Below are 27,373 nucleotides of genomic sequence, written 5' to 3'. Positions count from 1 at the left end.
GTCTCCCGGTCGAGGGAAATTTCCGCCTGCCTGTCTTTCGTCCGGAGGCCGCCCCATCCGAGACAAATGAAAAAGACCAGCGCTTCCGTATTGTCTTTATTTTATTTCCCAATCAGCATGGACATCATCCAAATGTTTATAAAACATTTTCTGTGAAAGAAATTGGAGGGATTAGCGGGTCGCGGCGAGAACGCTGGAAGACAAGCCAAGCCCAAATGACAGACCAAGGAACAAACTAACCAGCAAAAGGATGCGGTGGCCCGGGCCCGGGTCCAGGCCCGGGTCCGGGCCCGGGTCCAGGCCTGGGTCCAGTACAGTGGAGTACAGCACATGACTGTGTACAGCTTTCTTATTAGGACATGCAAAGCAGAGCTAGAATCTTTTGAACGACACTTCCTTTGAGCTCTCTCACCCCTTTGTACAACGCCGGAAAAAGTCAATACTACTATTTCACGCTGGTAGTTGGAGGTCAAATTGAGGTGTGGGCATTGGAAGTTGCAAAATGAGGACAGATAATGATCAGCCCCTCCCAAAAACAAACAAAACAAAAACAAAACGACAGCACACTATTGGCCCGGTTGCTCACGAGGGAAGTCGTAGAAAAATAGTTTTCATTGAAAGAAGAGTGTTTTGACTGTCTCACACACACTGTAAAATCAACAAGTGCCCACCCGGGCTCACAGAAGCAAGGCCTCTTTTCCTTTGGGGCCTAAAAGATTTGCTATTTACATGATAAATACTAGTTGGTCTTTGACCTTGGATACATTTACAGAATGTCTTGACATCATCGTTGCGCCTCTCCAAAAGCGTCTCTCAGTTCACAAAGACCAATCAAAGGAAAGGAAAAATAAGGGCCCGCCCGCTTCCCGACGGCGCCGACCCACAAAATGCGGCGCCTCTGGCAGGTCATTTCATTGGACGACCAACCCGCTCTTTCTGCGAAATTGTAGCACACGGTCCGGGGAGGCAGAGAGCGCGTGACCAGAGCGCCATTGCCTGCCCGCGCGTGATCCCGTCACTACCGTGGCAAATGCTGACGTAGCACAGTGCTAGTCGGGGTCAACAATGTCAACAATGTCCCCAATGTGTGTGTGCCCGCGCGCCGGCATTCAAAACATACTCTTTGGTTTGGTATGGATGGTATCCTGGTCGATTGCACCTCCCCCCCCAAAAAGTCCAACAAATTACTCGGGGTAACGATCTCTTTTCAGCGATGAAGAAATCCCGTTTTGTTGCCGTCAAACAATCGTGGCAATTCTTCCCCTTCAAACGCTTTTGGCGTGAGAGCTCCTTGAAGTCATACTCGAGAGCCTCTTGTAGTAGTCCGCCCGCCCGCCGGCCGTGGTAACAAAGCTCATAAATAAATACACGGCCTGTAACATTTTTGCAAAAGCAAATACGCTCAAATACGTGGTTGACTTGGTTTTCTCAGGTGGCGTGTTGCAGTATTTGGCTGGAATGTACGCCTTCCAAAAACAACCGGCTCAGGTGCCCCGTGGCCGTGATTGCTGTTTAATCGCCGCTCCTAGCGTCCCAATCCAAGCGTGCCACCGCCGCCGCCGCCACCGCCACCGCCACCTGGGCCCGCCGGCCCCAGAGCGGCCGGAGGAGGAGGCGGCGGCACGGTGGGCACGGCCGGGAGGGCCACCGTCTGTCTGGCGCCCCTCTCCGGGTCTCCGGGGCCTCGAGAGGGCAGCTCGTAGCCCATGTTCAGCCGCAGGGGTTGATGGGCTTGGCAGTAGTCTACAATGGGCTGCTCGTATCGGTAGAAGGTCAGCGCGCCCATCTGATGGGGAACCTGTGGTGAAGAGGGAGGAGCAGAGAAGGAGAATAGTGAGGAGAGAATTCAAAAACTTTTGGCTTTTCGCCGGAACTCTACTTCCGTTGGCTCTCAGTGGCCTCGGCACGTCGATTCGGAAGCTAACATATATATTCGGTAGATGGCTTTAAACATATTTTAGGGGGAAATGTCCCGTGGCGGGCTGGTCGGTCGGTTTACCTCGCCGGCCATCCACTCCGTTTCCCGCGTCTCCCTCCGCCAACACACCTTGCTCAGACGAGCGGGATGCCCGTGGACAGCTCGTGCCAACCGGCGGGCGGATTTTTGGCCAGAGGACCAGAGACGTGGGAAACCAAGCGGGCGACGGACTACGGGACTGGGGTTGGTTGCATGGGCACGCCCGGAGGACCCACAGCATCCAAAGCAACAATGGCGAGTGGCCTAGGATTAATGGCACGCGGCTGTTTACACCACAATGTATCACGGCCGAGAAGGCGTCAAACGAAGCCAGATGAAAAGAGTCAACCATGTGCACTTGAGGAATGACGCACAATCTATGCTTCGAGCCTCTGAAAAGATGCGAGCGCAGTCTTTTTTTGCTTTTGTTTTCTTCTTTGCTTTTTGCACCATGCTTTTCCTCAGCCTCAAGCTAAGGCCTCGCGTCATTCTGTGGAGGGGGCGCACATCAACTCCTGGCTGGTGGCAGTCTGCGGGCATACAGTAATCTGATGAAAAATGTTCCCCGGGAGTAGGGGGGGTGAAGCGCCGGGAGCAGGGGGGGTGAAGCGCCCAAACCGTCCGCCCGCCCGCCCACCCGCCAATCTGACTGCAAAAGATCAGCGTTCTAGAAAGGTGCGATGGCATCAAGCAAAGTCTGCCTTTTGACATGGCTCCTCCTATTTTGGCACAAATAATCCAACGGGATAGAACATTTGAGCTTGCCTACGCTTGCTCCAATCTGATGATGGCAACCTCAACCGTGGCCATTTGTCTCCCGCATTTCTACAATGTCTTTCTCTTTGTGCGTGGAGCTCGGACAGCACTGTTCTTTCGGGGCGGGCCCTAAGCTTTTGTTTTGCCTTCCTAGGGGGGGGAGCTGGCGCTTTTCTCCTACCTTAGCCCCTCATGTTTTATGCACATATCAACGAGAGCCGCCGAGAATGCTCGGCGGCGGCGGCGGACGTCTCATTAAATTCCGAGCAAGGCAAGTGACCGTCCCGGTGTCTCGGCGTAGCCTCTGTTTGCTACGCGGGTGGCTTTGGCTGACAGCCTCCCGAGTAGGAGAGCGCCTGCCGCAAAGGCTTCAATATTTCATGCCTGGTGTACGTCGGACGCGCGTGCACGCCAGACATCCCTCGGGGATGGGGAATGGCCACATTGCCTCTGCTCATTCTTTCTTCCACTTGCGGATGGCCTAAAATGCCACAGCAAGCCTTTGGTGTGGCCAATTTCCTCTTGGCTTTTCCCACCCATACCCACTGCTCCAGCTTTATTATGCACGTGATTGAAGAGAGGCGGAGGAAACGATAATAGGTGGCGCCCGGTCCAGGCGGGCCCGCCGGAAGGAGCGAGTGTCGCCTCGCTAGGCCGGGCATCCGCCACAACCCATTTTTCCCGAGAAGCAAATGACTCGCCGGAACGGGAACGGAATCCGAGAGCGCAAAAGGAAGGAGCAGAGGAAAGCCCTCGCCAAGCAAGCCCTGTTAGGGGAGCCATATTGAGGGTGGCTGTCGCAAAGGGCCATTTGAGCCCCTACCCGCCTCTCAGCCCGTCAGGAGTTGAACTGCAGTTAAGAAGATTCAGCAGCCTTGAAAGGCACGCCACTTTATCTCCAAAGTGCTGCGCTAAGAGCGCGGAGGCCATTTCCCGGCAAGAAAACAATCAGCATTTTTTCTTCCCCCCACATCTTTAGGGCCAAGTAGGACTGCATATAACTCATTTCAACAAGCGTTACCCCGGCCATAAAATGTGAGCATCGTTAACGACGCCGTCGTGGGAAACAAATGGCCTAATGTCAATTGCCATGGGGATGGGTGCCATGACGCAGATTGAAGATGGTCCATCTCAAGCTTGGGCTTTTGATAGGGACTTGCCCAGGCCAAGCTTTGTGTCCAGCCGGCCCCCCCGTCCCTCTGTCCGTCCGTCCAGGCCTCTGGCAAAAAGCCACCCTGCCCGATTTAGCCACCTCGACCTTCCCGCCTTTAAACTCCAGGCTGTGCGATGGGAACAGATTTCCACCCGTTACGCCAAGGGTAATGCAGGTCAAGGTAACAGGCCTCCGTTGGTTTTGGTCCCGGGATGATCTTGATGGTGATAAGGAAGTAAGGGCGTGCATTTGTGCGTGCGTGCGTGCGTGTGTGTGAAGGGGAAGCGCTATTGTGTTTTCCTTTGTCTTCTCCCCGAGGAGGTGACATTGTTGCTATTGTAATTCCAAGTCTAATTTCCTGCGTTGCACACTTGTCACTCGTGACGAGAAGAGAATAGGCCTGTCAATCAACCACCGACCCATTACCACCGCCTCCAAAGCATATCCAGATGCGCACGTGCCGCCCCACGGCAGAGTGCTACTGTAGTACCCGTGAGCGAGAGAGCCCACCAAAATGGACCATTCCATTTAACAAAAAGGCCAGGCGGGAAAACAGGCCTTTGGAGTTTAACCTTATTTCCAGGTGCACGCGGATGCCGCGGACGAGTCCAGTCTCCCCCGGAAGGCGGCGACGCATTTAGACGGAAGGACGCGGTGGGCAAGATGTACTGCGTCTGTGCGGGCGTGTAAATGAAACACGCCATTGTGCACGGAAAAGTCCAACAAATAGAGGCGATACTGCAAGACCTTCAATAGGTCACCGGCGTTTCTCATTGCAGATGAAATGGAAAAAAAATGGGGACGCGCCACGGCGCCACGGCGGGAGGGGCCGCACAGAGGGAAGCTCATCATAGTGGATTTCTTTCTGCCACGTGAAAGCTGTACGTTTCATCTCGCTTGAAAAGTCAAGCGTTAGCACGACCCATGGGATCCCTGGGAGAAAGAAGTCGCACGCACGCACCCACGGAGAAAAAAACAAACAAACCCAAAACAAGAAAATAGAAGGGCAGCTCGCTGCAATCACACCACACGCTTGTCAGCTTAAAAGGTCAACACATTAGCATACGCCAAGTCGTCCAGTAAAGAAGACGTGGCTTACAGACCAACGGAGGCAATTTCCACGCGTCGGCGGGAAACCTTGCGGCCCGGCCAGCCGGCGATGGGCCCAGATGTCGGCGATGGCCCCGGATGCCGGCGAGCTCCGCCTTTCTTCCTCCCGCACGAAGCCCGCTGTCCTCCCTCCCACGCGGGGAATGGTCGGGCGCAGCCGCCGCCGGCGTTTGCGCCCGTCGCCGCAAATTGAAAGTACGAGTCGCAAGGCGGGAGTCATTTCCTGGAGTACGACGGCGCGTTCCCGAGCACGGGGAGAAGGATATTTCCGCCGCCTTGTCGTTGCCTAGAAACTGCGCTTCTCCCCAACCGCCCGCCGTGTCAGTTGAGCTAAGCCGCGTCATCGGCACAAGGCCCAACTCTTGGCGCGCTCCACAGTTGCGCTCCGGCTTTTCTTTGGACGTGTTTATTTTGGATGGATGGACTCCTGGGCGCTCCGAAGAAATGGAGGGTTACCCCAATAGCCCACCGCTGTGGGGATATCTGTGGTCTGCTTGACTTTGGATAAACTTGGATTTGCTTTTCTCTGTGAAATGTTCACTTCTGGGAGAAAAGGGCGATGCAACGGCAAGCAGACGTGCCCTCGGGCCATTCACATCTGCCAGTATTTATTCAACAGACGGAGGACTCAAAACATACTTATTCTGGAGGCACATCATTTAGCGTGTCAATCGAAGGCATTGGCTCCCATCAAGTAACTGGCTCGTCGAAAGTAAACGTGTTGTTTACGTCTCCGAGATGCCGCTTTTTATTTTTAATATTTTTTTTTGATGCCTCGGTTCACAGCGGATGAACAACGATAAGGTTTTGTCGCTGCGGCCCAGGTGCGTTGACTCATCTGCCTGAACCGAGGCACGGGTGACTGTGCCAAAGATCCGCCACGTGATGTTGACCAAAGAGCCGCTTGACCTATTTCTTTCAATGGGACTCCTTTGAAAGCAACGGGGATCTTTTGCTTTGTTTTTTTGGCCGAGTCGACGCAGACGAGAGAGGTTTATCGGACGGACGTTTGTCAGAGGAGCGCAACGTGACGCTAACCTTGCTCCTAAAACCCCTCACCCAAACGGGCCAGATTGACCCGCGCGGTTGGTTCGCGGCCACGTGCGGTCGCCGCGGGCCGGCGCCGAGTCGGGGTCACGCGGGGACCCGCTCTTCCCGTAGCGGCCTTCAAGACGAGCTGCAGTTGTTTCGCAAGAAGAGAGCTCGCTCGCTAGCAAGCTGCTGATTGGCCTAATCACTCTCCAGCTGTGTGCGGGAAGGAACATAGCCACTGATTCCCCCAGTGATCACCCTTCCTTAGCTTTCCTTTGCTTTCCTTTGCCTTCCTTTGCCCTCCTTTGCCCTCCTTTGCCTTCCTTTGCCTTCCTTTGCTTTCCTTTGCTTTCCTTTGCTTTCCGTGATTGTGACAACGGCACCAGGGCCTCTTTTCCAAGGTTTTTTTGACCTGGAGGTTTGAGTCCAATTGCCGCGCCATCTTCCCACTTTATTTTGCTGATAGAAAAGTCCTGGCCAAAAATGGAAAAGGTCCTTCTTCACCTTTCCATTCCCATCCCACCTCCCCCCCCTTCCCTCCCCCCATTCCATTTAATTTCCAACACGTGGTGAATTAATTGACGGCGGAAGCCGATTAACAGACATCAATTTATCTGGCACGCGACCCCCCCCCTTCACGCGGCCAACAGATTACCGTGCCCGCCCGGTCAAAGCCAAAGGTACTCGCGTCAATGTTGATGGACGGCGCGTGATTTGGATCAGGTTGACTCGGTGGCGGCGGCGGCAATGGCGCATCCTTGCCGCCGATGCGCCGGCCGGGGGGCAATGCCAAATCCCCTTGATCTGGTCATTCCGCGGTGACCAATCTAATAAGTGGAGCATGGATTTGGCCTTCATTTTCATCACAATCTTTGTATGCAAATGTGATATGAGAAATCCAAATGTTTTTTTTACCGCGCGTCATTCTAGGAGAGTATGGACGTCAGGTCGGCGTCTTTGGGGCCTGAGAGACACGAGCGAGCGCTTTCAAAAGACACAGCTGACTCCGTCGTCTCTCTCTCTAGCACCAAAAACGAACCCTTTTTACATTCCACCTTTCCCAGCGCGGCAGGGCATGTGCAATTTCGCCACCTTTGCCACGGTTCATTTAACCGAGCATACCCGCCGGAAGCCGTAGCGATGGCAGAGACTGTCTTTTTCCAAAGGTTGCCGCTTTTGTTTGCCGACAATAAGATGAATCTGCACAACTGCAGAAGCCTCCACGGGAGGCGGCGGTGGCGGCGGTGGCGGCGCATCCTTACCTCGCATTCTCGGGAGCCCGAGATGGTGTAGGTGCAGGTCCCCGTCCCGTTGACCAGCACGTCCACGCCCTCCGACGGATTGGGCTTGTAGTCCACGTAGTACTCCTGCAGGGGAGAGCTCAAGGTGCCTTCCGTCTCCTTGGGCTTCTTGCGCCGCTTGCGGGCCGTGGCCGAATTCTCCCGCAGCTGCTTGGCGCCGCCTGGATAGCGTTTCCACGAGGCGTAGATCACCAGCAGGATGGTGGCCACCGATAGAAAAAGGGCCACGCTCCCGGCCACAATCTTGTGGAACGACACCGGCCGCCGGTCCCCCCCGGCCGGGGGGAGAGCCGCCGCCGCCGGCCGGGTGGCGGAGGCGGCGGGCGGAACCGGGCCCCCGACGGAGCCTCCTCCCTCCTTCTCTCCGGAAGGCGTGGGCGAAATGGCCGGCCGCGGCGGGGGCGGACCCGAGGTGGCGGCCGGCGGCGGCCCCCGGCCGGAGCGGCAGACGCCCAGGGCGTCGGCGGCGTCCGTCACTTTCTGGCCCTGGGCCGTCTTCGGGGAGGCGCATATCATGTTGGCGTCCCCGGCGCCCCGAAGTCCCCTCAGCCACGAGAGCAGAGGACAAATGGCCGGGCCGCAGTCCCAGACATTTCCGGCCAGACCCACGGCGGTGACGGAGAGCCAGGCGTCCACCACCTCCCGGGAGACGTTGCTCAACTTGTTGGAGTCCAGGTTGAGCGTTTGCAGGTTGGGCAGACGGCGGTAGACGGCGGCGTCCAGCTCCAGCAGGTCGTTGCCGGACAGGTCCAGTTTTTGGACGGAGGCCCAGATCCAGGTCAGACCCTGGCTCACGGAGCGGATGCGATTCCACTGCAGGTAGAGCGCCCGCAGGTTGTACAGGCGGGGGAAATGGGCAAAGTTGATCTTGGAGAACTGGTTGTGTTCCAGGTGGAACTCGCTCAGCTTGACCAGGCCCGAGAGCGCGTTGCGGGTCATGCTGCGCAGGCGGTTGTAGCCCAGGTCCAGGAACTCCAGGTTCCGGCAGTCTTGGAAGAGGCGCGGGGGCAGAGTCTTGAGCGAGTTGGAGCGCACGTGCAGGCTGAGCAGCTTGCGCAGGCCCTGGAATTGCCCCGTCTGCAGCGCCTCCAGCTTGTTGTAGGACAAATCCAGGTTGCGCAAGTTGGGCACCGGGCGGAAGGTGGCGTTGTGCAGCCAGGTGATCTTGTTGGAGCTGAGGATCAGCTCTTTCAGCCTGCGCACTCCCTGGAAGGCCATCCCGTCCACCGCCGCAATGTAGTTGTGGTCCAGGTACAGCCAGACCAGGTGGTTGAGGCCGACAAACTGCCCGGCGCCCAGATTCGGCAGGCTGTTGTAGCGTAAGGACAGGCCTTCGCAACCCCCCGAGAGGTTCTTGGGCACGTGGCGGAAAGCGCCCGATTCGCAATAAACGATCTTGCCGTCGCAGCGGCAGCTCTTGGGGCAGGGGCGCTCCGCTTGAGCCGGGCTGGCCGCCAGCCACGCCTGCGTCAGCACTTGCAGGAGCATCCAGCGACGTCGCAGAGCAGAGCCTGTCGGGGGGCCGGGGGGGGGGGGGGGGGGGGGGGGGAGAGAACACACTCTTTATACCCCGAGCACCACCGTAGCGCCTCGACACGGCCGTGGACTATACATCCATTCCCATTGATATCTATCCGCTCGCTTGCCCGTCGTGGAGTCCTCGGACTCGGCGCTCGACGACGTCTCCTAAGCCGGAGAAGCCGTCCGGGTCTTTTCGAGGAAACCGGCCGCTCCAAACTGGCTATTTGGTTCTCCTTATTCAATTTTTCTCTTTCTTTGTTGTTGTGTTTATCTGGGTTGGAGCCTCAAATAAATCTCATTCTACTTTCAGAATGGTCATTCAATCCCGTTCAACCCGGAGACTTTTGGAGTGCAAGGAAGTTTCCCGAAAGGCCGGGGATTTCCAGGCCGCAGAGAGCAGAGCAAAGTTGAATGGAAGAGTGGGGGCTTAAATTTCTCCCTGGAAATAGATGTCATTTTCTACTAATTTAAGAATGGCCTCTAACCCTTCCCATTTTGGAGCACTTTGTCTATCGCACACGGTGTAAAACACGCCGTCAACCGAACGTATCGATGGGAGAGAATGAGCGTTGCGTACTGGCTAGTCTCGGAATTTGCGGCACGTGCCGACCCGTGGCAAAGTTTTGCCGCCGTGTTGACACCGAACACGTGAGATTAAGGGCACGGGCTTGAGCGTTTCTAGCATTGGCCGCCCGGCGACCTTAATTGCTGCGATTAGCATTCCTGCCTTGGACTCCCGTCCGCGCGGGTGAGCCAGCCATTCAAATGGGTCCAGGCGAGAAGGCGGGGGTGCCTCTCATTTGCAAAACGCAGCATTAGGAGTGCACGTGATTGCCAACCAAGTGGCTAATAGTAAAGCCCACAGCCCAACGGCAAGCGTTGGCGTCGGAGGGCGCACTGCGGCGCCTCGGCTGAAAATGAGGCGCGCGCGGGAGGGAAGGCTGACTCGTGTGCTTCTAGCGTCTCCATTGACCATGTAGTCTTGGGAAGACGCAGGCAATGGCATTCCAGGAAAGCCTTTCAACGGCAAATGCAAGTGGCGTAGAACGCAAGGACTCTTTTTACTTACCCATAGCCGCGTGTGTGTCTCGAGTCCCGTTAATGGATGGAGTTCCGCATGTCCACCAATTGCTGCCGTCCCCGGGCCGCCGCTGCCGTCCCCGGCCCGCCGCTTCCCAAGTGCTCCTCTGGCGGCGTCCGTCTGTCGAATGCTCCTCCACCCGGTCCGCTTCCCAAATGCTTCTCTATCGGCCGGCGTCCAATTAGCGCCACCGTAGGCCGATGCGACCCTGCCTTCCCGGATCCAGCTCTTTCTGTTCAAATTGCAGCCAACTGGATTTGGCCACTGCAGCAGGCGCAGTCCCATCCGAGTGGACCCTGGCAGTCAGTCTGTGAGTGCGCCTGAAGATTCACCAGAGAGCCCGTGGCAGAGCTTTGAATGTTGTAGCCGTTTGTCCGCGTCCCCCGCTCGCAAAAAGAAAGAAAGAAAGCAAACAGTCGGCTAGTATTCCTCTCGCCGTGGTGTGCCCGGAGGGATGCTCAGCCCGGACCGCCCGTGGCTCACGTCGCTCCGTCGTTTGCTTTCTCCACAAGTGGAAGAAAGGGGAAAAAAGAAGCGCTACATCCACAATAATCCACCTTTTGCCTTCCTCGCTCGTTCGTACGCTCGCTCGCTCGCTCGCTCACAAGCACACACGCGCGTTGCGGCTCTGTGCGGTGCACTAGAGAGCCGTCGTGACGCGGGCGTCTGCAGCCTAGCCAGCTAACTTTAATAAGGCAGCAGAATGGGAATGCCCTCTTCTGGCGGCTCTGCGAGTTGACGCGCGCGCATCCTCCCAAAATCAGCAAATCAGCCCCCAAACCAAAACAACATCATCCGGTTCACGGCCAGATCAAGGTTACGGCGGCACAATTATGATTTGAACGTGGGAGATCATGGGATAGAGACGAGACGAGTGTTTGTGTGCTTTGGGGTGAGTGGGACGCTTTGCCCATCGTTCTCTCTAACTGTCTTTTTCCCCTGGCCAAAAAGAGCCAGCTTGGAGACGGGCATCTGCGTATGGCCCTTTCTTTTTTTTTTGCCATCTGCCAACTGCCCATGGGGTCTCTCGTGCACACATGGGGGAAACACAGAGTCTCCGCTTTAGCTCCGATATCATTGCTCTCTTGGATCAGTCATTAAAGCCAAATTGCTGCATTTTGTCTCCTTGAGAATATCATAAAGCTCAACTTTGACATTCTCTTTTTCAAGAAGACTAAAGGCTGCCTCGCTCACAGATGCGGCCATTTATCAGCGACCATTTGGAAAGTGCTCTCTGAAGTGCTCGCTAATTGTTCATTTACACGTGGCCCTTGAAAAGACGCTCGCGTGGGAGTACATTTTCAGTTTCTCCACATCATCCATTGTTTTTTTTTTTTTTTTTGTTTCTCCCTTGGGGACTTGTAGCTGGAGCCTGCTAACTTGTTTTAAAGAGTATTCACCTGTGAAACAGTGAGATGCATCCAAGGTTGTAGCCAAGAGGCATAAAGGTGGACTCCAAAGTCACGCGGGCGGGTTAGGCGCCCGGATTTTCACGCTGGCACATTGTCCATGTGGTCCAGAGAGACCAGAGAGATCCGTTCATCAAAGTGTTATAGGCTCCACATTGATGGATTTGATGCAAGAAAGAAATCTTTTTTTTTTCTAAATGTCGGATCCACGATCCCCTCGCTCACGTGACGACTCTTCACATCCTCTGGAAGAGGAGGAGGGCGGAGACGGGCAGAATAATAGCCGCACTCACGCCCGGCCGGATTCCGCCTCTTTTCAGCCTCTTTTCAGCCTCTTTTCAGCGTCTTTTCCTGCGGCTCTTTGCGGATCCGCGGTTCCTCTATTTTTGGGCATCTGGCATTCTGGGCACGTGGCTCTCAGCACAATGTAAATTATTCAGCCCGGCCGGCTCGCTGGCCGGGCGGGGGCTGGCAGGGAATCATAAATGGCAGAGGGTCCCGGCCAGGCCCGTTCCACACGGGGGAGCGTGGCTAAACGCCAATGCGCCCAATCCTTCCTTTCAAAGCCATGTCAATAAATGGGATTTGGTGACTTGGGTCACTTGAGTCGGCGAGCATTTGATTTCTCTCGTGCTTCCATTATTCACCGTAAGCCACGGCAGCGAGCGCTCGGCCTCTAAGGAAATTCTTGTTGCGCTCCCTCCGTTTGCCCAACAAAATCTTTCTTTTCTACACATCCCAAACGACCTGGACCTGTTATTTTAGTTATTAAAAAAAGAAAACGGGGTTTTATTAATGTTGGCAACGGTTCCTCACGTTTTTTTTTTCTTTCTGGAATCTGCTACTTGATTGTTGTTTGGCCATTTTCATTGAATGCATTTTGCACCGCTGCTCTGCTCTTAGGTGGTACGCTGGCGTGATGGACACGTACGCTTGACGGTTCTCGGATCAAGGGCTCCAGTCCTGGTCGACGGCGGTGTATGCGGCGAAACGCTACGTCGAAGGAACGTCCCCTCACATCATTCAAGAGAATGGTTTTTAACAAGAGGATGAACGGAACGCGTGTGGGAATGCTGCTGGATTCATGGTAAATGGAATTGAATGGAATTGAATGGGAATTGAATTGAATTGAATTGAATACTTTTATTGTCATTATAGCAACCAGTCTAAATCTACAAGTTTCTGCCTGCCTAATGGATGAGCAACTGGAAAGCTTGGATCACAAAAGCCTTCATGGACTGTTTGGAAGCTGTTACCTCGCTCATCTGCCTTTCAAGGTATGAACTGTGCAGGAGGACTTGGACTAATACTCCCATCAACCTGTTTTATTTTCTTTTCTGGATTGACTTCATCTATATTGAAAGAAAATGACATTTTATTTTACACTAAAGTCGGGTTCAATAGCTCCTCGTACTTGGCGCTTTTCCCATGACTGCCGCCATGTCTGGTCTCCATTATTGGCCAATGCTCTTCCTCATCTCTGAGACAAAAAGTAGGCTTAGGAGCCAATCCATCTTGTGGAGATCACAACTTTGCCAGTCAGCCAATAATGCGCACCAATGAGATTGGGAGCGGCTCAAGGCCCAAGCTGAGCTCCGGCACGACACGGCACCATACTTAGCCTTGCCTACTCCTCCTCCTTTCCATCCGGCCTGCCCACGGGGCCAGAATAGTGCCGGCGCCATTTCATCGATGCCGCCTGTGTTAACGCAGCCCCACAGATTGGAGATTTTTTTTTTTTCCTTCTTTTTGTTTTCTCCTTCAACTCGGAAGACGCCGTCCTAGCCAACTCGTGCGCTTCGATCCGCCGGCTGAAAATGCAGCCTATCTCCTCCGTGTGTGTGTGTGTGTGTCATCTTGTGGTGAATTTACGTTCATAAGCGCTGTCAGTCAGTCAGAAGCATTAACAATCCAGGCCAGAGAATAATCACTTCCCCCGAGCGCTGATCTGTTTATGGCGCAGGTGTGGCTTAAAGGAAACGGGCCATCTTTCACGTCACCGGGCAACGCCGTGACTGACGGACAGTGCCGCCACGGGCCTCCCGAATTTGCATTCGTCAATCAAAGTGACGCAATGGCGCCCGAGACGGGGCCAGGCCCACCTCCCGCTTCATTCCGCTCCAAAGACTTTTCAGGTGACGCCGAGAGTTTCCTTCGAAGCCACATTCCCACCGTAGCGCAAGAGTACAATTCAAGCCTGCTCAAGCAAAAGCCAAATGTATTGCACTGCGTCGGCATCCTTTGTTCCTTGAGCAATCCTGCCTTTTAGGCGCCAAACTACGTCTAAATGGGCATTTAATGATGTCATTTTGAAGTCTTTGTTTGAGCCCCCCACCCCACCCCTTCCCCTGCCGAAAAAAGCTAGGAGAGCACGCAAAGGAGAGAAAAAGGGCAAGGAAGAGTGAAGAAGGCAGTCAGGAGCAGGCAGCAGCTGTTTGACACACCCAAGAGGGTAAACAGTATTTGTAGCGCATGAAATTGATTCAAAGCTTTTTGATGGGGAAATAGAGGGAGGGAGGGATGGAGGGAGGGAGGAAGACGAGGAGGGAGCGAGGGAAAGGGAATCTCGGACTCAGTGGCAACGTTTTCAAGTCTAGAGCTAACAAATACTCATCACAGACCGCATGAATTTGAATTTGAAAAATGGAAAGTATTTAGAAAGAAAGAAAAACTCTTTCCCACCCGAAACCTGCCATCTGATCCCCGAAGGAAATAAAAAGCCCAGCGAAGGATGTTACATCTTGTTTCTTCACCACGGAAAACCAACGTGCTAATCTACGTTTCATATGCTGTAAATATAATGGCGACTTTGAGCATATTTCTGGCAAAGCAATACTGGTATTAGGAGACGCAGCAGCTGCATTTGACCGATAAGGCATTTAAAGAACAAACCTTGATGGCAGCAATGAGACCAAAGAGCAGTAAAATAGATTGACTGTCTGAATCCTTTTTTTCGGTGGAGCTTTCCATATCTTAATAGTTCAGAGAGAGAGAGTGCCGTGATTTACAACAAACCCCTTCCCCACTCCTTGCATGTTGGTTTGGCACATTCCCCTTTTCTTTCTTCCCCCGTACGGGATATCCTGTCCCGGATAGGCAAAGTGCAGTTGCTCGGCACATCGTAGCGTATCGTAGCGCATCGTAGCGCAGCGCTTCTGCTCGGAATCTCGCCCATCCAACCTTCTTGACCTTCTTGTGCGTTTGCACGACTGGCTTTGGCCAATGCTACAAAGGCATCCTTTGTCCCTTTCCCAAAGGCCAAGGGATCATTTCCACAGATACCTAGCATGAGTTTTTTTCCCCCCAGGACCAAACCCTACCCCCCCCCCCCCCAAGTTTCCATCCAAATGCTATCCAGGACACCAAAATAGCCAGCGCCCTGCCCCGGTGAATCAGATGAGCGCTGGTGTGAGTGGGAAGCGGAAGATCCTCTCACTCTGCCTCACACCCCGTGACTCAGAGACATCCAGCGTCAAGACGTCGCCTCAAGGGCCGACGTCAGCGGCGGAATGGACGTGACGAGCCAGAGCGGTACACCTCCCACTCCCAACGCGCGTATCTGTTATGCTATCCTAATGTTCCTACGGATAACGACCTTACGGGCCAGATTTCAACTCGGTTCCGCGTTGTCACAGGCCACAAACGAGACAAAGATGAAGTCAAGTCAAAAATAGACCCTATTTATTTGAGAACGTATGGTCTCCAGCCAGCGGGGATTTTCCAAATAAAACCTATCCTATAGTCTTTGCACAGAGAGCCGGATGAAAGAGACTTGCGCTCTCCGGGAGCGACGTCAGCTGCTGAGATTGCATTAAGGCAGGCGGGCCTCTGCACGCAGGCTGTACGGCGCAGGCTGTACGGCGCAGGCTGTACGGCACTGTACGGCGCAGGCTGTACGGCGCAGGCTGTACGGCGTAGGCTGTACGGCGCAGGCTGTACGGCGCAGGCTGTACGGCACTGTACGGCGCAGGCTGTACGGCGCAGGCTGTACGGCGTAGGCTGTACGGCGCAGGCGAGCAGGCCGGTAAAGTTCCATCACGCGCATATTCTTCTCCAAACAGATGTTTGGCTCTCTCTCTCGTCACCAGCAGTGACCTCCGGAGACACGTTATCATTGGACGCCAGCACTTGTGACCGTCGCTGCCATCTCGAGTTAGTGACGGGCCGGCGTGCAGAGGCCCGCCCGCCTTCGCCGTCCGCCTGTCGGCTCAATGGAGGAAGAGGAAGCGGATCTCGCCCACAGCTTGTGCCCACATTTCACATTGACTCAGCTTCATGCCCCAGCGTTCCCGCGGGCTGCCGCAGAGAGCAAAAATTTGCCGCCAATGAAGTCGAGCAGACTTAATCCACGCCAACAACTCTCCCATCCTTCTCCACTTAGACAGCCTCCCGACTTTGGGTGGGCGACCGACGTGCAGCGACAGCGGCGGCAGTAGCGGCAGTAGCGGGAGTAGCGGGAGTCGGGCTGGAAACGCAGTTGGCAATGAAGCGCGAGATTGCCTTGACTAGTTATTCTCATTCCGCTTTGTAGCTCTAAATTCTGTCTTGAATTGGTTGGACAAGAATATGGCAATTGGACAATCTTTCAGCTAAGTTGGATCCACCAGTTGGAGAAATCCCTATGAGCCTTTCATTTTTGGCTTGAACTATCAAGCCATACTGTAACCAATGGAGTCCACCCAAAAAGTGCCTCGACTTGCAATAACAAAAGAAGAAAGAGGGTCAAATGCTCTTTGGACAAAGCAAGGCAAACCCTTTGCCATAGCATCCCTCTATTAACTCACTGAAAGTATTTGCCATGCATTTCAGGTGGACTATAGATGGAGTGATGAGGATAAGTCGATGGAGCTTTCGGTAACACCAAAGTCAAATGCCAAAGCTTCTAAGCTGATTAAGAGCTAAGGCCATGGAGAAGCCATCGCTAAATGTCGCCTTGCTTGACAAAGAATAGCGCCTTGATTCTCTCTGGGCCACAAAAACATGGTGGAATGGGGACTGGATTCCACCCCTTTCAATAGGGCTCTCATCCTCCCTCTGCCGGCATCAGCCGACCTTTGGCTTTAGCTTTGGCTTTAGCTTTAGCTTTGGTTTTGGCCAGGCCGAGCCCTAGAACCGAGAGGTTGTCGGACGAGCCTGGGCGGGCGCTTTCCTCTTGGCCAAGAAGCCCACATTTGGCAAATTCAGACCACGACAGCTACGGATGTCCCGGCTCGCTCGCTGTCGCGCGAAGAAGCCATTCCTCTGCGTCAGCCTCCCGGGGGGAGCATTCCGTCCAGTCAGCAAAACTCTGATAGAAGGCTGGCCGTGTGCCTCGCCTCCCTGAAACACAAAGGTGCGTCTCAAGGAGCGCCGGGCAAAGACGAGGGAGGGAAGGAAGGAAGGAAGGAAGGAAGGAAGGAAGGAAGGTAGGAAGGAAGGTAGGGAGGTCTTTTCATATTAACCTGCACCTGCACCACACATTAGCGTATTGACCCGCGGGCCTTTCTCCACCCCAAAGTCAAAGAAAAGGAGTACAATTGTCTTTACTCCTTCTGCTCCTGTCCCCTTTGGAGTCATTTTTACAAACCACGGCTGCTTTTCACCGTAGGATTTCCTTCTTGCAGACATCTGGGAAGCACGGGTGGATGGAGTTGTGATGACGAGAAGCCACGGTGGAGAGAGAGAGAGAAAAAAAGGAACAGATGGTGAAAATTTCCACTTTATTTCAGGGGTTTTGGTCTTTACGGCTCATGTATCCACTTCATTATGATACAGCCGGCCGGGAGAGTGAACTGCTGGAAGCAAAGGAAAAACAACAACAGCATCAACAACAACAAAAATAAGATTTCAAGAGATCTTCATTGAGGAGAGAGCAGCAATCTTTGAATTGAATACCCCTGAAGTGAGGTTGACCAACATGTATATAGATGAGTGAAGGGCCAGTCGACTGAACCGTAGGGAGAAAAGCCACGCCGCGCTCGGGGCTTCGGCTGCAAAGACGGACAATATTCCTCTTTTCTGTCTTTCCAGCATGACGCACGCTCTTGGAAATTGTGATCCTTTTTTTTTTTTTTTTTTATTAACAAATGAGAAAGCCACCCCAGTGCCCGAGGAAAACGTCTGTTTTTTGACACCCTCCTCTCTGCTTTTCCAGTCCGTGACTCACTAGAACATCCAAATATGCTACGTATTTGCTTTTGCCAGTGGGCCCAATCGGAGACGGATCCCCACGTTGTCTCTCCTTCACCCCGCACAAACGTCAGCGCGCCTGGCGTGGCCTCTGGTCGCTCTCTTTCCCATTTGAGATTTTCTCAGCCGCTCTGCCCGAAACAATTAGCGTTGCCGGTCAAACAAAGTCATGGCATTAAAGTGAAAAACAATTAAGGAAGGAGAAGAGAAGTTTCGACTAGCAAAATAATAATAATAACAACGATGTGACGACGGAATTGTTTTCTTCTTTTTTCTTCTTCTTCTTCTTCTTCTTCTTCTTCTTCTTCTTCTTCTTCTTCTTCTTCTTCTTCTTCTTCTTCTTCTTCTTCTTCTTCTTCTTCTTCTTCTTCTTCTTCTTCTTCTTCTTCTTCTTCTTCTTCTTCTTCTTCTTCTTCTTCTTCTTCTTCTTCTTCTTCTTGGCCGTGGCCAGCTAATATTTGCCTCGGGCTTCCTTTTTTCCAGGGAGCTTTTATTTTCCTGAAAAGTCGAAAATAAGTTCCACGATGCGAATACTAGTAGCGTCACGCAAAGCCAGGCCCGATGTCTGTTAGCTTTGGATAGCATTCGGCGCCCGCAGTGGCAAAGCTTGTCTGGTGTCGTCAGGTTTTGCAACTTGGGCGGCTGGTGATGCCAAAATGCGGACGTGGCGGCCCCGCGGATGACCGGCGTATATTTCCATCAACAGGGGAAGCTCCAGCTGGCCGTTTGGTTTCCGGAGCAAAATGCCATTCCTCCCATCGTACACAAGGTGACAATGTGTGCTTTTGTATTTTGAATGGGATAACCATTTGAATGTGTTTGCTGCAACTTGGGTGGTTCTTGCCACTCCAATGAGCAAGGCAGCGTATGCTCGGGGCTGCCGCAGGCTGCAGACCCCTTGTTATCTTTGGCAAAAGTCACAAAGGCACATTTTTTTTGCCAAACGTTGAGTAAGCCACTCATCCGACAAGCGTGGAAGCCAAAGTGTGGTGTCTGCGTTGGCGCTGGCTGATTAAGATTAATGACACGCTTTGAGAGAAGAATGGCTCTGAATATCACAAGCGCAGAGTTTAGTGAACATTGCAGATTTCAGCTGGAATGAAACGTCTCCCCCTGACACAACAAATATAGTAGTCCTGAATGATGGTCAGGCGCGCTGCACAATCTAGCTTTTGCAACAGTCAGGTGGAAGTCCCATCAATCTGCATGTGCACTGACACTGATTTCCCCTGACAGCCTACGCCGTATACACCCCGGAAAGCAAAGCAAAGCATTCTATTAGCAACCTGCACTTTCACCTCAAACCATCAAAGGAGGCAAGGGGACTACGTGGAGAGTGTGCACTTTCACGCACGCGCCGGTGGCGAAAAAGAAAAAGAAAAAAACAAGTCCAAATTTATTGTCTGACCGCCAGTTGGAAACCACTGCCTCAAACACACGCCCACGGGACATAACCCAGCAGTCTCCCGCTCGTCACGATACCGCGAACGGGTTCTTCTGAATACAACCCCAATTGAGAATTCATCGTTTTCAAATGAGTGAAATGACTGATCAACGTCGAAGGATGTGTCACGACCACTGCTTGTTCAAAGCCACTGCATTTGTCCTCACCAGCCAAGCAAGCGCTCTGATTTTTCTGTCCCGTTCCGCTATTTTTCTTTCCTGCCTCCGCCTCCACCTTAGCTGGGGAGGGGATAGCTTTACTGGTAGAGGATACTATAAATTCACCCAGCCGCTCCAGGCGAGTGCTTCATCATTAGTGCCCCAGCCCTCCCTCCCTCCCTCCCTCGCCATCCTTTTACCTCAAGTCAGCAGTCTGCCAGGATAATTATGACAGCAAATTTGAGAGAAGGTCTCAAGAAGCCAGCGTGTCTCCGTGCTCGTCCGAGCTCGCTCCTTCGGCGGGGGCGTCGAGCGGCCCATGGAAAAGAGGGAGGACGGTGACTCGGAGATACACCCCGGGCGTGAACGGATGTCATCGGGAGGAATCTCAATAAATGACCACAGCGCCCGTCATTAGGAGATCTGACTGACAGACCCCCCTCCCCCGCCGCCCAATAACATTTCGTGCACTCAAAGACTTTTGTCGGCCGAGTGGTGATCTTTCATCATCTCTGTTCTGTCTTACCTTTGGGGTCAGCCTAAATATGACATCCGCTTCTGTTTTGGGAAAACTCATTTCTATACTTGTTCTATCGGGCATTACCATCAGGACCGGTCTGTTGCATACGTTGAAGCGGCCCGGTCTGTCTTTGTTTTCTTTGCGTGTTTGTGGAAAGAGAGCGAGAGAGCGAGAGAGCGAGAGAGAGCGAGAGAGAGAGAGCGAGCGAGAGATAGTGATAGAGCGTTCGAGTTAGTTGGAGGGAAAGTGAGAGTGGTGTCTCCCCAGTTGGGCGTAAAGTGACTTTGCAATGATTAATGTCCTGAGCCTGCACTCTGCGAGCGGGAGATAATACGAAAGGCCGTGGCCCTTGTGTTCCTCGCCCGTGTTAATACCTGCGCCTATCAGAAGATTTCAATTGGCCTGGAATGGCATTCACTCACTCAAAGGATACCCCCCTTCGCTGAGAGACAATCCCCAGAAATACAAATCACACAATATCGGCTATTTTCGACATGACAACAGCGTTCGTCTTGCCCTGCGCGTCATGACACCCGCACTACTCAAAGAGAGCCAACACCTCGTAGTGATGCAAGGTCATTTCAAGTTAGGCTGGGCGCTGTGACAGTGTATCGAGAGCTTTCCCGTCATGTGACCAGAGAAGAAAACCACACCTTGAAGTTCCATTCTACTAGCCCACCCACGTCCAAATTGGAATGCAAATCAAGTCGAAGTAAATGTCTACAAAATATTATCGGCTGCAAAGTCGGCCAGTCGCTCCTCGCAGAAGAAGTCACCCCTCCGCGTCAGCCGCTCCCAGTGGAGGACACCTCATTTCCATAGAGGACCGACACATTTAATCAAGGTGACTTCTCCTTCACGCCTCCCCTCGGATGTACGGGCAGGCTTGAATATGCGGGCAGGAATTTGCGCTTGGCCTGCCCGCCCACAAGTCAACTCAAGCGCGAGCACCTGAACCAACCCCCACGGAAAGCAACCGGCGCAGAGGATGCCTTACGCAAACCGCTGCTTCTGAAGGAGTTGGGCGCCGACGGCGAACACTCGGTCAGGCCTTGGCGTCTTTACCTTGCGGAGCGCGTTGGCCGTTGGGTTGCATTGACTTACTTACCCGAAAAGGAAGGTTGTCTTTGGTTGACGCCACGGGGGATCGGCGAAAGCCGTCTCCGGTCATTTGAAGGACGGCAGCCCGGGGACCCGCCGCTGGGCCACCGCGCGGAACTGATTTGATTTACAGACTTTTGTGTCAGCAGTGACAGTCCACTTTATGCTTCGTGTGGACTTCCGAGTGCAGGGGCAGGAACTAAGAACGTCTCCCAGCGATCCACTGCGCAACGAGTTATCTTACTGCATGAGCTGAAGTCAACCCATTTAACGCCCACGCCAATCGCAAAGCTTTTCCAGACCAAAACGCACCACCACTCCAGTGACACGGAAAGAGAGTCGTGGGAAATCAGATTCCATTTAAGTAGAAATATAATGAAATGTAATTGTTGACATTTCTGGCGTTATGTCGTGGCAGCGAGCGGCAACAATCACCGTCTCTTTCATTGACTCTGATTGTTGTCGTTTTTTCAGCATCTGGAGGAGGATTTAAGGAAAGAAATAGCTGCGGGCGCTCCGTAGGAGATTAAATCCAGCCTTCTGTCTGATTGGCCTGCCCGTGCGATCAAAGATTGCTTTCTCACACATTACATGTTGCTCAAAATTGCTCGAGAGTACTTCTAAATGTTTACTTAAAGATGTGATTGTGGACTAAACCATTCTTGAACATACTGAACTGCAAGCTTTGAGCCGTTCTTCATCATTAATATCATTTAGTTGGCGTACATAATACTAGCTTGAGAGCTACCAAGAGCCAGGGCGCTTTTCGCAGCGAGTAACACAAAGCGCTTTGTCTTCTTCAGCAACGCTCCTCTTTCCCCCGGCGCGTCTAATGAAGAATTAGAGTGTCGCAAATTCCATTTGGATGAAATTGCAAGGCTGCGGGGATGCAAGGTCAGCCAGGCAATTAAAGGAAGCTGCGAGGCCGCCCCGTCTCATTTCCATTTGTTACATAAGACGGACGGGCGGGCGGGCGGACTTGGCCCGTGAACCTCGGCTGTCAATATATACCATCTGCGTATTCCTAAATAGGAGTCTGGTCTGGCGCAGGCCATTTGCATTTGGGCTCCCAACGAGAGAGCTGCGACCACTCTGGAGCCTTGAGCCTGACTATCTGCCGGCTTTCTTCACACCAGGGGCCAAGGTGGGAGTACAGCGCTCTCGGGGCTGGCTCATTTGGGCTGGCTCATTTGGGCTTGTTTATTCGTCTCCGCCCGCCGCCTCACAAATGTCGCGTTCCATTTTGAACCGCTGTGGAAATAGAGCTCCATTCAAATGACGGGCAGCTCCCACCCCCTGCAGCCAGAGTCGTTGGAGTCCCTCCGAAGCTCTTTCAGCAATAGACTGCTGCACCCTCATTGCAGGAAGGAGCGCTTCCTCAGATCCTTCCTTCCATCAACTGTCAGGCTCTTTGGCAAAAAAAAATGGCTGTGTGTTAAGAGCTACCGTATGCATGCACGTACATTGAGGCGTGTATATTTTTTTGTCTGCGTGCCTGTCAAACCAAAAGCATTCTTCAACCAAACAATGACACAATGAAACGGGCTGCTCGCAAAACTGTCAAATATAGCGTCGCTGCCATTTAAAAGAACATAGGCATTCCGAACCGGAGCGCTTTTGGTAGCAGACGTGGCGAGGAAGGCCCAATTAGCAGTTCTCCCGCATGGGCAGGCCCTGGGAAGACTAACAAGCCACGTTCAAAGATCACCAACAGATTTGAGTGATAAAAGGACCAGCGGCAGCAAGCACAGCCAGCGCTTTGAGGACAAGTTGAAAGTGACTTGAAGTTTCATTTTCAACTTTAAAATTCACCAACCGGAAACATGGCAGAGAAAGCCATTCTCAGTCACTCAGCATGGTCATTAGCCTGCCACGGAATCTTGCCCTAATAGTTGTCAATGTTGAATCCCAGCATAGAAAAATAAGAGAGGTAGAAATAAATGACCACCAACTTGTGACGCGTGGTCCGCCAAATCGGAGCCGGCTGTTGCACACCGCGGAGAAATAACCTTAAATGCACAAGGAGGGCGCGGTCGAATGCTTAATGAGGCAGTGGGAGTTGGCACGCTGAATAATGGAGAAGCTTTGGCTCCAAAGGCCAAGACAGCGTTTCCACCTCGCCGGGGCAGCATCTTCACCTCGCAATGGCTGCCCGATGGCTTTCTGTACCGAGGAAGGGTAACGCACGAGGCCGGCGACCGCACCGTCGTAATGCAGCTCAATGGAATGTAGCTCTGACCAAGAAACAGACAAGATTTCCCTTCAAGGGAGGACGCTCCTGGAGAGCCCCTATCCATCTTTTCCATAATATCCTCCTATGTGCTGCTGGTGTCAAGTGTGGGCGGACGTGCTAATAAATGTCGTAATACGTAGAACCCACCCCAGGTGGGCAAAAGAGGCATCTCCCTTGAAACGTAACTTATGCATGCATGTGCTGTTTCCAATTTGGGTCTCATTTTCCTTGCATAATGCCAATTAAAGCATTCAATTGGATCTGGTCCACCATCCACCACATTTTCTCCAAGTTTGCAAGCCTTCTGTAAAGGAGGCAACCTCTCGTGCGGCTGGAGCTTTCCCGTTTTAGCAGCAGATGGACAGTCACAGACGCACTGACGCTTGCCTTTGGAAAGGGCAAACTTTAAGGATCACCAGACGCAGCATTTTGCCACCACACTCGCAATGCATCCCAAAGGCTCATGGGTACACACACACACACACACGGACTCTCTCACACACACACACACACACACACACACATACACACACTCACACACACTTGTACTCACATTCCATTTGGCTTCCGACGTTCGATAATGTTCAATTTGAGTTCAGCTACAAGGTAAATTGTATTGAAGGGTACAAAACACCGTTTTTGACGACAAAGTTCACCTGATTCCACGTCACACCCGCAAAAATTGACTACAACAAAACTATTGGTTTATAAACCGTAATGGACTATTGGTGTCCACATCGTATAATCTTTGTGACAAAGGGGTGTGGCTTGTGAGCCGTTACAGATAAATCAATCAGTTCTGTCTATGTTGTATTAGTTTTGAGCAAATTTCAATTCCTCCTTTTGCCTACAACTGTTTGTAGTTATGAAACTAACATTTTTGTATGCAACAAAAACAAAAACAACAACATCACTGAAAGCATTGACGCTCGCAGAACATTTTTGCGGCGCCCACAGAGGAGAGCGATCGTCTCTGCAAACTGTCCCTCCCTCTAATCTTCAAGGTGTTAAAGCTTGATGGAAGTGTCTGCCGAATAAATGGCACATGACAGCTTGCCTGGCGTTTGCCAAATGACGCTCTAAAAACAAGCACATGTAGTAACGGTTGGGACATAAACTCCATATGTTACCTGAATTCATTGATGAGGAAAAAAAGCATCACAATAAATCAAACCCTCAGGAAGCCGTAAGCTTGGTCATTCCACAGCGCCAAAAGTCAAGAAGTACTTGCATATTTCATCGGTGTCGGATTCAATACCCGACACTGGCCCCCCACTTTCCAAGCCATTGCAAGTCAGCCAGCCGGCCCCAATTTTCTCTCCTTGGGCGTGGCAATAGCCGTCCATCAAGGAATATGTGCGGAAATGAACAAATGTCGGCAATACGTAGCGTTCTTTGTTTATGGTGCTGTGGAAGTCTTTTCATAAAGTACACTGCTTTGCCTGTGTTGTTTCCTACACTGCAACTTGGCAGATTCGGGTGGATTGAGACAGAAACATTGACAAGGGAAGGAAGCCTTCCCGAGGTCGTGGCCAACCAAGTGTGACTAATTGAAAAAGAGGCCAACAATTCATGTCAAAGGCCATTTTTGTCTTGACTATTCATGAGACAAAATATACACAGGAGTTGATAGATACTCAAATTCAATGTTTTAGTAGAGTGTGGGAAATTGGAAGTGTGATCTTTCTATACCATATATTTGCTTGGAGTTGAAAAAGTATTTCATGGAAGTTTCAAAAAAGTACACGCTGGCATCCGTCGACCTCTGCCAGGGTTTGCCAAAGCGGTCCTCGAGGGCGGCGGATGCAGCCTTTTGTTGTAAGCGAGCCCAGCCCAGCACAGAAACAGACACACAGTTGAACCACATTGGGGGTTGGGCTGAAACAAGAAGACCCGACCTACGCCCGTGAGCAGTTGGTTTTTTTTTGTCTTTTCAGGCATGGCTCATCCAATTTGGGAGCTGTTTGCAAAGAAAAGAAGGAAACTCTTGAATATCTGACAGGTGAGTGGACAAATGACATTTGTTTGGGTATTTTGTATTTCCCGTTGCGCGTAGCATGCGCGCATTGCACATTGAGTGTTGTTTGTGTTTTCTAGCGTAAATGAAGAACTGAAACACGCCGTCTTCATGTGCAGCGTCCTTGAAAGACTGTTAGACGTCATCTATTTGTCAGCAAGTCTGCTAGGAGTGCGTGCTTTGTAGCGCATGAAGACAAACACAACGGTCTGGCAAAGTGACAGCTGCAAGCTGCAAGGATCATTCCAGTCCAGATTGGGATCTTTGTAAAATGCATGTCCCCTCTCCCTGAGCATGACATTTATCCAAGTTGCAGGTGCCTTTTTCGAGATAATACCGTCAGAGAAGAATGCACGGTGATGAAATGAACTATTGACTCGGGAAGGCCAGAGCCGGGGATGCGATACCTGGGGGGGGGGGGGGGGGTCGTTCTGGGGAACAGGATTTTATTTGGCTGTACTGGTATAAAGTGTAATTGCGCATCCACTACAGTAGCTGGCAGTGGCGCTCTCATTTATTTTTTATTTCAGGCATTGATGCACTTAAAATCTTTTGTGTTGCAGACTTAAAACAAGATTTAATAAAGCTATTCTTTGTAAGTTTGACTATTTCTTTCTTTTTTCCTTTTATTTAATGTTAATAAGGATAAAATGTTGTCCTTATAACAATTTTATAAAATGATTTTATGACTTTATAGTCACGGTGGGGGGGGGGGGGGCGTCAATATTTTTCTTCTTGCTAGGGGGGGCCTAACAGAAAATAATTGAGAAGCACTGGACTTGCCGGTCATCTGCCGAACCATCCCTCGATAAAAACCCACAAACACTTTTTTTTCCCCTTTTGTTTTTGGATGTCGGACAAGTAAAGCCCTATTCAAAATGGTGTTGTGCTTTGGCTTTTCTAATTCCCCATGCATACTTTTAGGGATCAGGGTAAGATGTGGCTTTGCATTCCGATTTGGCGGGGGTTCTGTCCTTAAGCCATCCACGGCACGGCGTAAAAAGTCCTAAAGAGCCCGAGGTGGAAGAGCGCAGCATTTGGAACGTCAAGAGCTCTGTTTTGTCCCCAAGACCTTAGAGAAGGCGGGGGGTGGCAAAGTCACGGAAGATTTATGGGACGATGTTCACTGCTCTTTAAGAGGATGCATACGGGAGTGTGCTTCATGATTTATTACTTGGTGACATTGTGGAAATCAAAATGGATTTTAGAAACTGCTCAAGTCTTAAATCCAGATCTGCAGGAACAAGATTTATGGACGTGGTGGTATAAGCACAGTGAGTTCCTCTGTGTTTTGCAAGCGTGTGTGAAAGTGCATTTTGGCCCCATTAAACGTGCTCATGTTATGTACACTTAGTGTCACGCGTCGTTGCCCCTCTGTTTTGCATGAATGTGGATTCATTTACATGATACATTTTGCAAATGCTGCATTATGCAAAGCACTACAGTCCCAGTTACTGTCGGTACATTTTATCCAGCAAAAATGACAAAAAACGCTAAATCAACATACGCTTTTGTGCAGCTCTATGCGCGCGTGCGTGCGTGCTTGTTTGTGCGCGTGCTTGTTTGTGCGCTTGTGTGTGTGCATGTGCAAGCGTGCGTGTGCTATTTTTATATTATATTTTAAAATGGGTCATTTGTTGAAATATTCCGAATATCAGTTGATTGGAAAGTGGCAAATCTCTATCATTTTTCTCACCAAGTTGTGCGTCAGAATTTGAGGAAGACAGTTACCTACAGTTTCAAAATTTTCAGGTGTTGCAAAATGATACCCGTCTCAAACTTCATGTTGAAACACATCCCGTCTGTCTATTTTACAACTCCTTGCCGGCGATATGTTGGCCTGGTCACCCGATACTTTTGGATGGCAATGTAGCACGTATATCATTTTAAATGATACTCCGATTCGAGTACATGATTGAATAACAGCCCTCTATCAAATTTAAAGTCCATTGACACCATTGACCAGTCATTTCAAATGCTTAACAACTGCTATCTGGGTTAAAGTCAGGACCATATTCTTTAGCCTAAGTTTTAGCCTTCAGAAATCCCTGCGATAGGAGGCATTGTATGCCAAATCCATATTTATAAGCAACAGTCAAGGCGACATTCTTTGCCCTTAGCCAGCAATCTAGCGCAGTAAATTGAATTCTGCCCCACAGCTCTCTCTGACAGAATGCTGAATAAGTGAGCGGGTTGGTTCTTTAGAGAAATGCATGACTGGTGACCCGCATACACATTAGAATCATTATGCAATATGTTAAATGGTAAACTCTCGTGGCATTTTACAGACAGACACAAGGGCAAGATTTTTTTCCAGACAAAGACATTTGAGATCTTGGCTGCAGAGAGGTACGGTAAAGAAAGGGATGTTATCAAAGAAATGCTGAGGAATGAGTTTTTCAACATATGTTA

General features: G+C 51.6%; 2 protein-coding genes and 1 long non-coding RNA gene across 5 annotated transcripts in view; 2 read left to right on the top strand and 1 right to left on the bottom strand.

Moving 5' to 3' along the window:
* LOC144210291 (uncharacterized) overlaps positions 1-25,359 on the top strand; it is a 37,732-nt gene extending 12,373 nt beyond the window's left edge. For all 3 annotated transcript variants that reach the window (XR_013329345.1, XR_013329346.1, XR_013329347.1), the window contains 4 exons: positions 12,224-12,407; positions 12,479-12,597; positions 24,882-24,946; positions 25,042-25,359. This is a non-coding gene — a long non-coding RNA (uncharacterized LOC144210291). The remainder of the gene's footprint in view (positions 1-12,223; positions 12,408-12,478; positions 12,598-24,881; positions 24,947-25,041) is intronic.
* LOC144210290 (leucine-rich repeat transmembrane neuronal protein 4) lies at positions 84-10,665 on the bottom strand. The gene is made up of 3 exons (XM_077736876.1): positions 9,900-10,665; positions 7,271-8,820; positions 84-1,798 (listed from the first exon to the last, which is right to left on the bottom strand). The coding sequence occupies exons 1-3, from the start codon at positions 9,901-9,903 to the stop codon at positions 1,526-1,528; spliced, it is 1,827 nt and encodes a 608-aa protein (XP_077593002.1). The 5' UTR covers positions 9,904-10,665; the 3' UTR covers positions 84-1,525.
* Positions 25,360-25,871: 512 nt separating the features above from the next.
* LOC144210955 (uncharacterized) overlaps positions 25,872-27,373 on the top strand; it is an 8,726-nt gene continuing 7,224 nt past the window's right edge. The window contains exon 1 of the mRNA XM_077737928.1: positions 25,872-25,893. Within this exon, the coding sequence (XP_077594054.1) occupies positions 25,872-25,893 (22 nt within the window). The remainder of the gene's footprint in view (positions 25,894-27,373) is intronic.

The sequence above is a fragment of the Stigmatopora nigra genome, chromosome 17, assembly GCF_051989575.1.
Source record: "Stigmatopora nigra isolate UIUO_SnigA chromosome 17, RoL_Snig_1.1, whole genome shotgun sequence".
In the NCBI taxonomy this organism is placed as follows: Eukaryota; Metazoa; Chordata; class Actinopteri; order Syngnathiformes; family Syngnathidae; genus Stigmatopora; species Stigmatopora nigra.
The sequence above is the reverse complement of the archived record's forward strand: the minus strand, read 5'-3'. Positions and strand labels throughout refer to the sequence as shown.

What these genes read in the sequence shown, in the direction of transcription:
- LOC144210290 (XM_077736876.1), bottom strand. An exon ending in CGGGCTCCCGAGAATGCGAG is followed by an intron (nt 1,799 to 7,270) that starts GTAAGGATGCGC and finishes TCTTCACCACAG; the next exon opens with GTTCCCCATCAGATGGGCGC.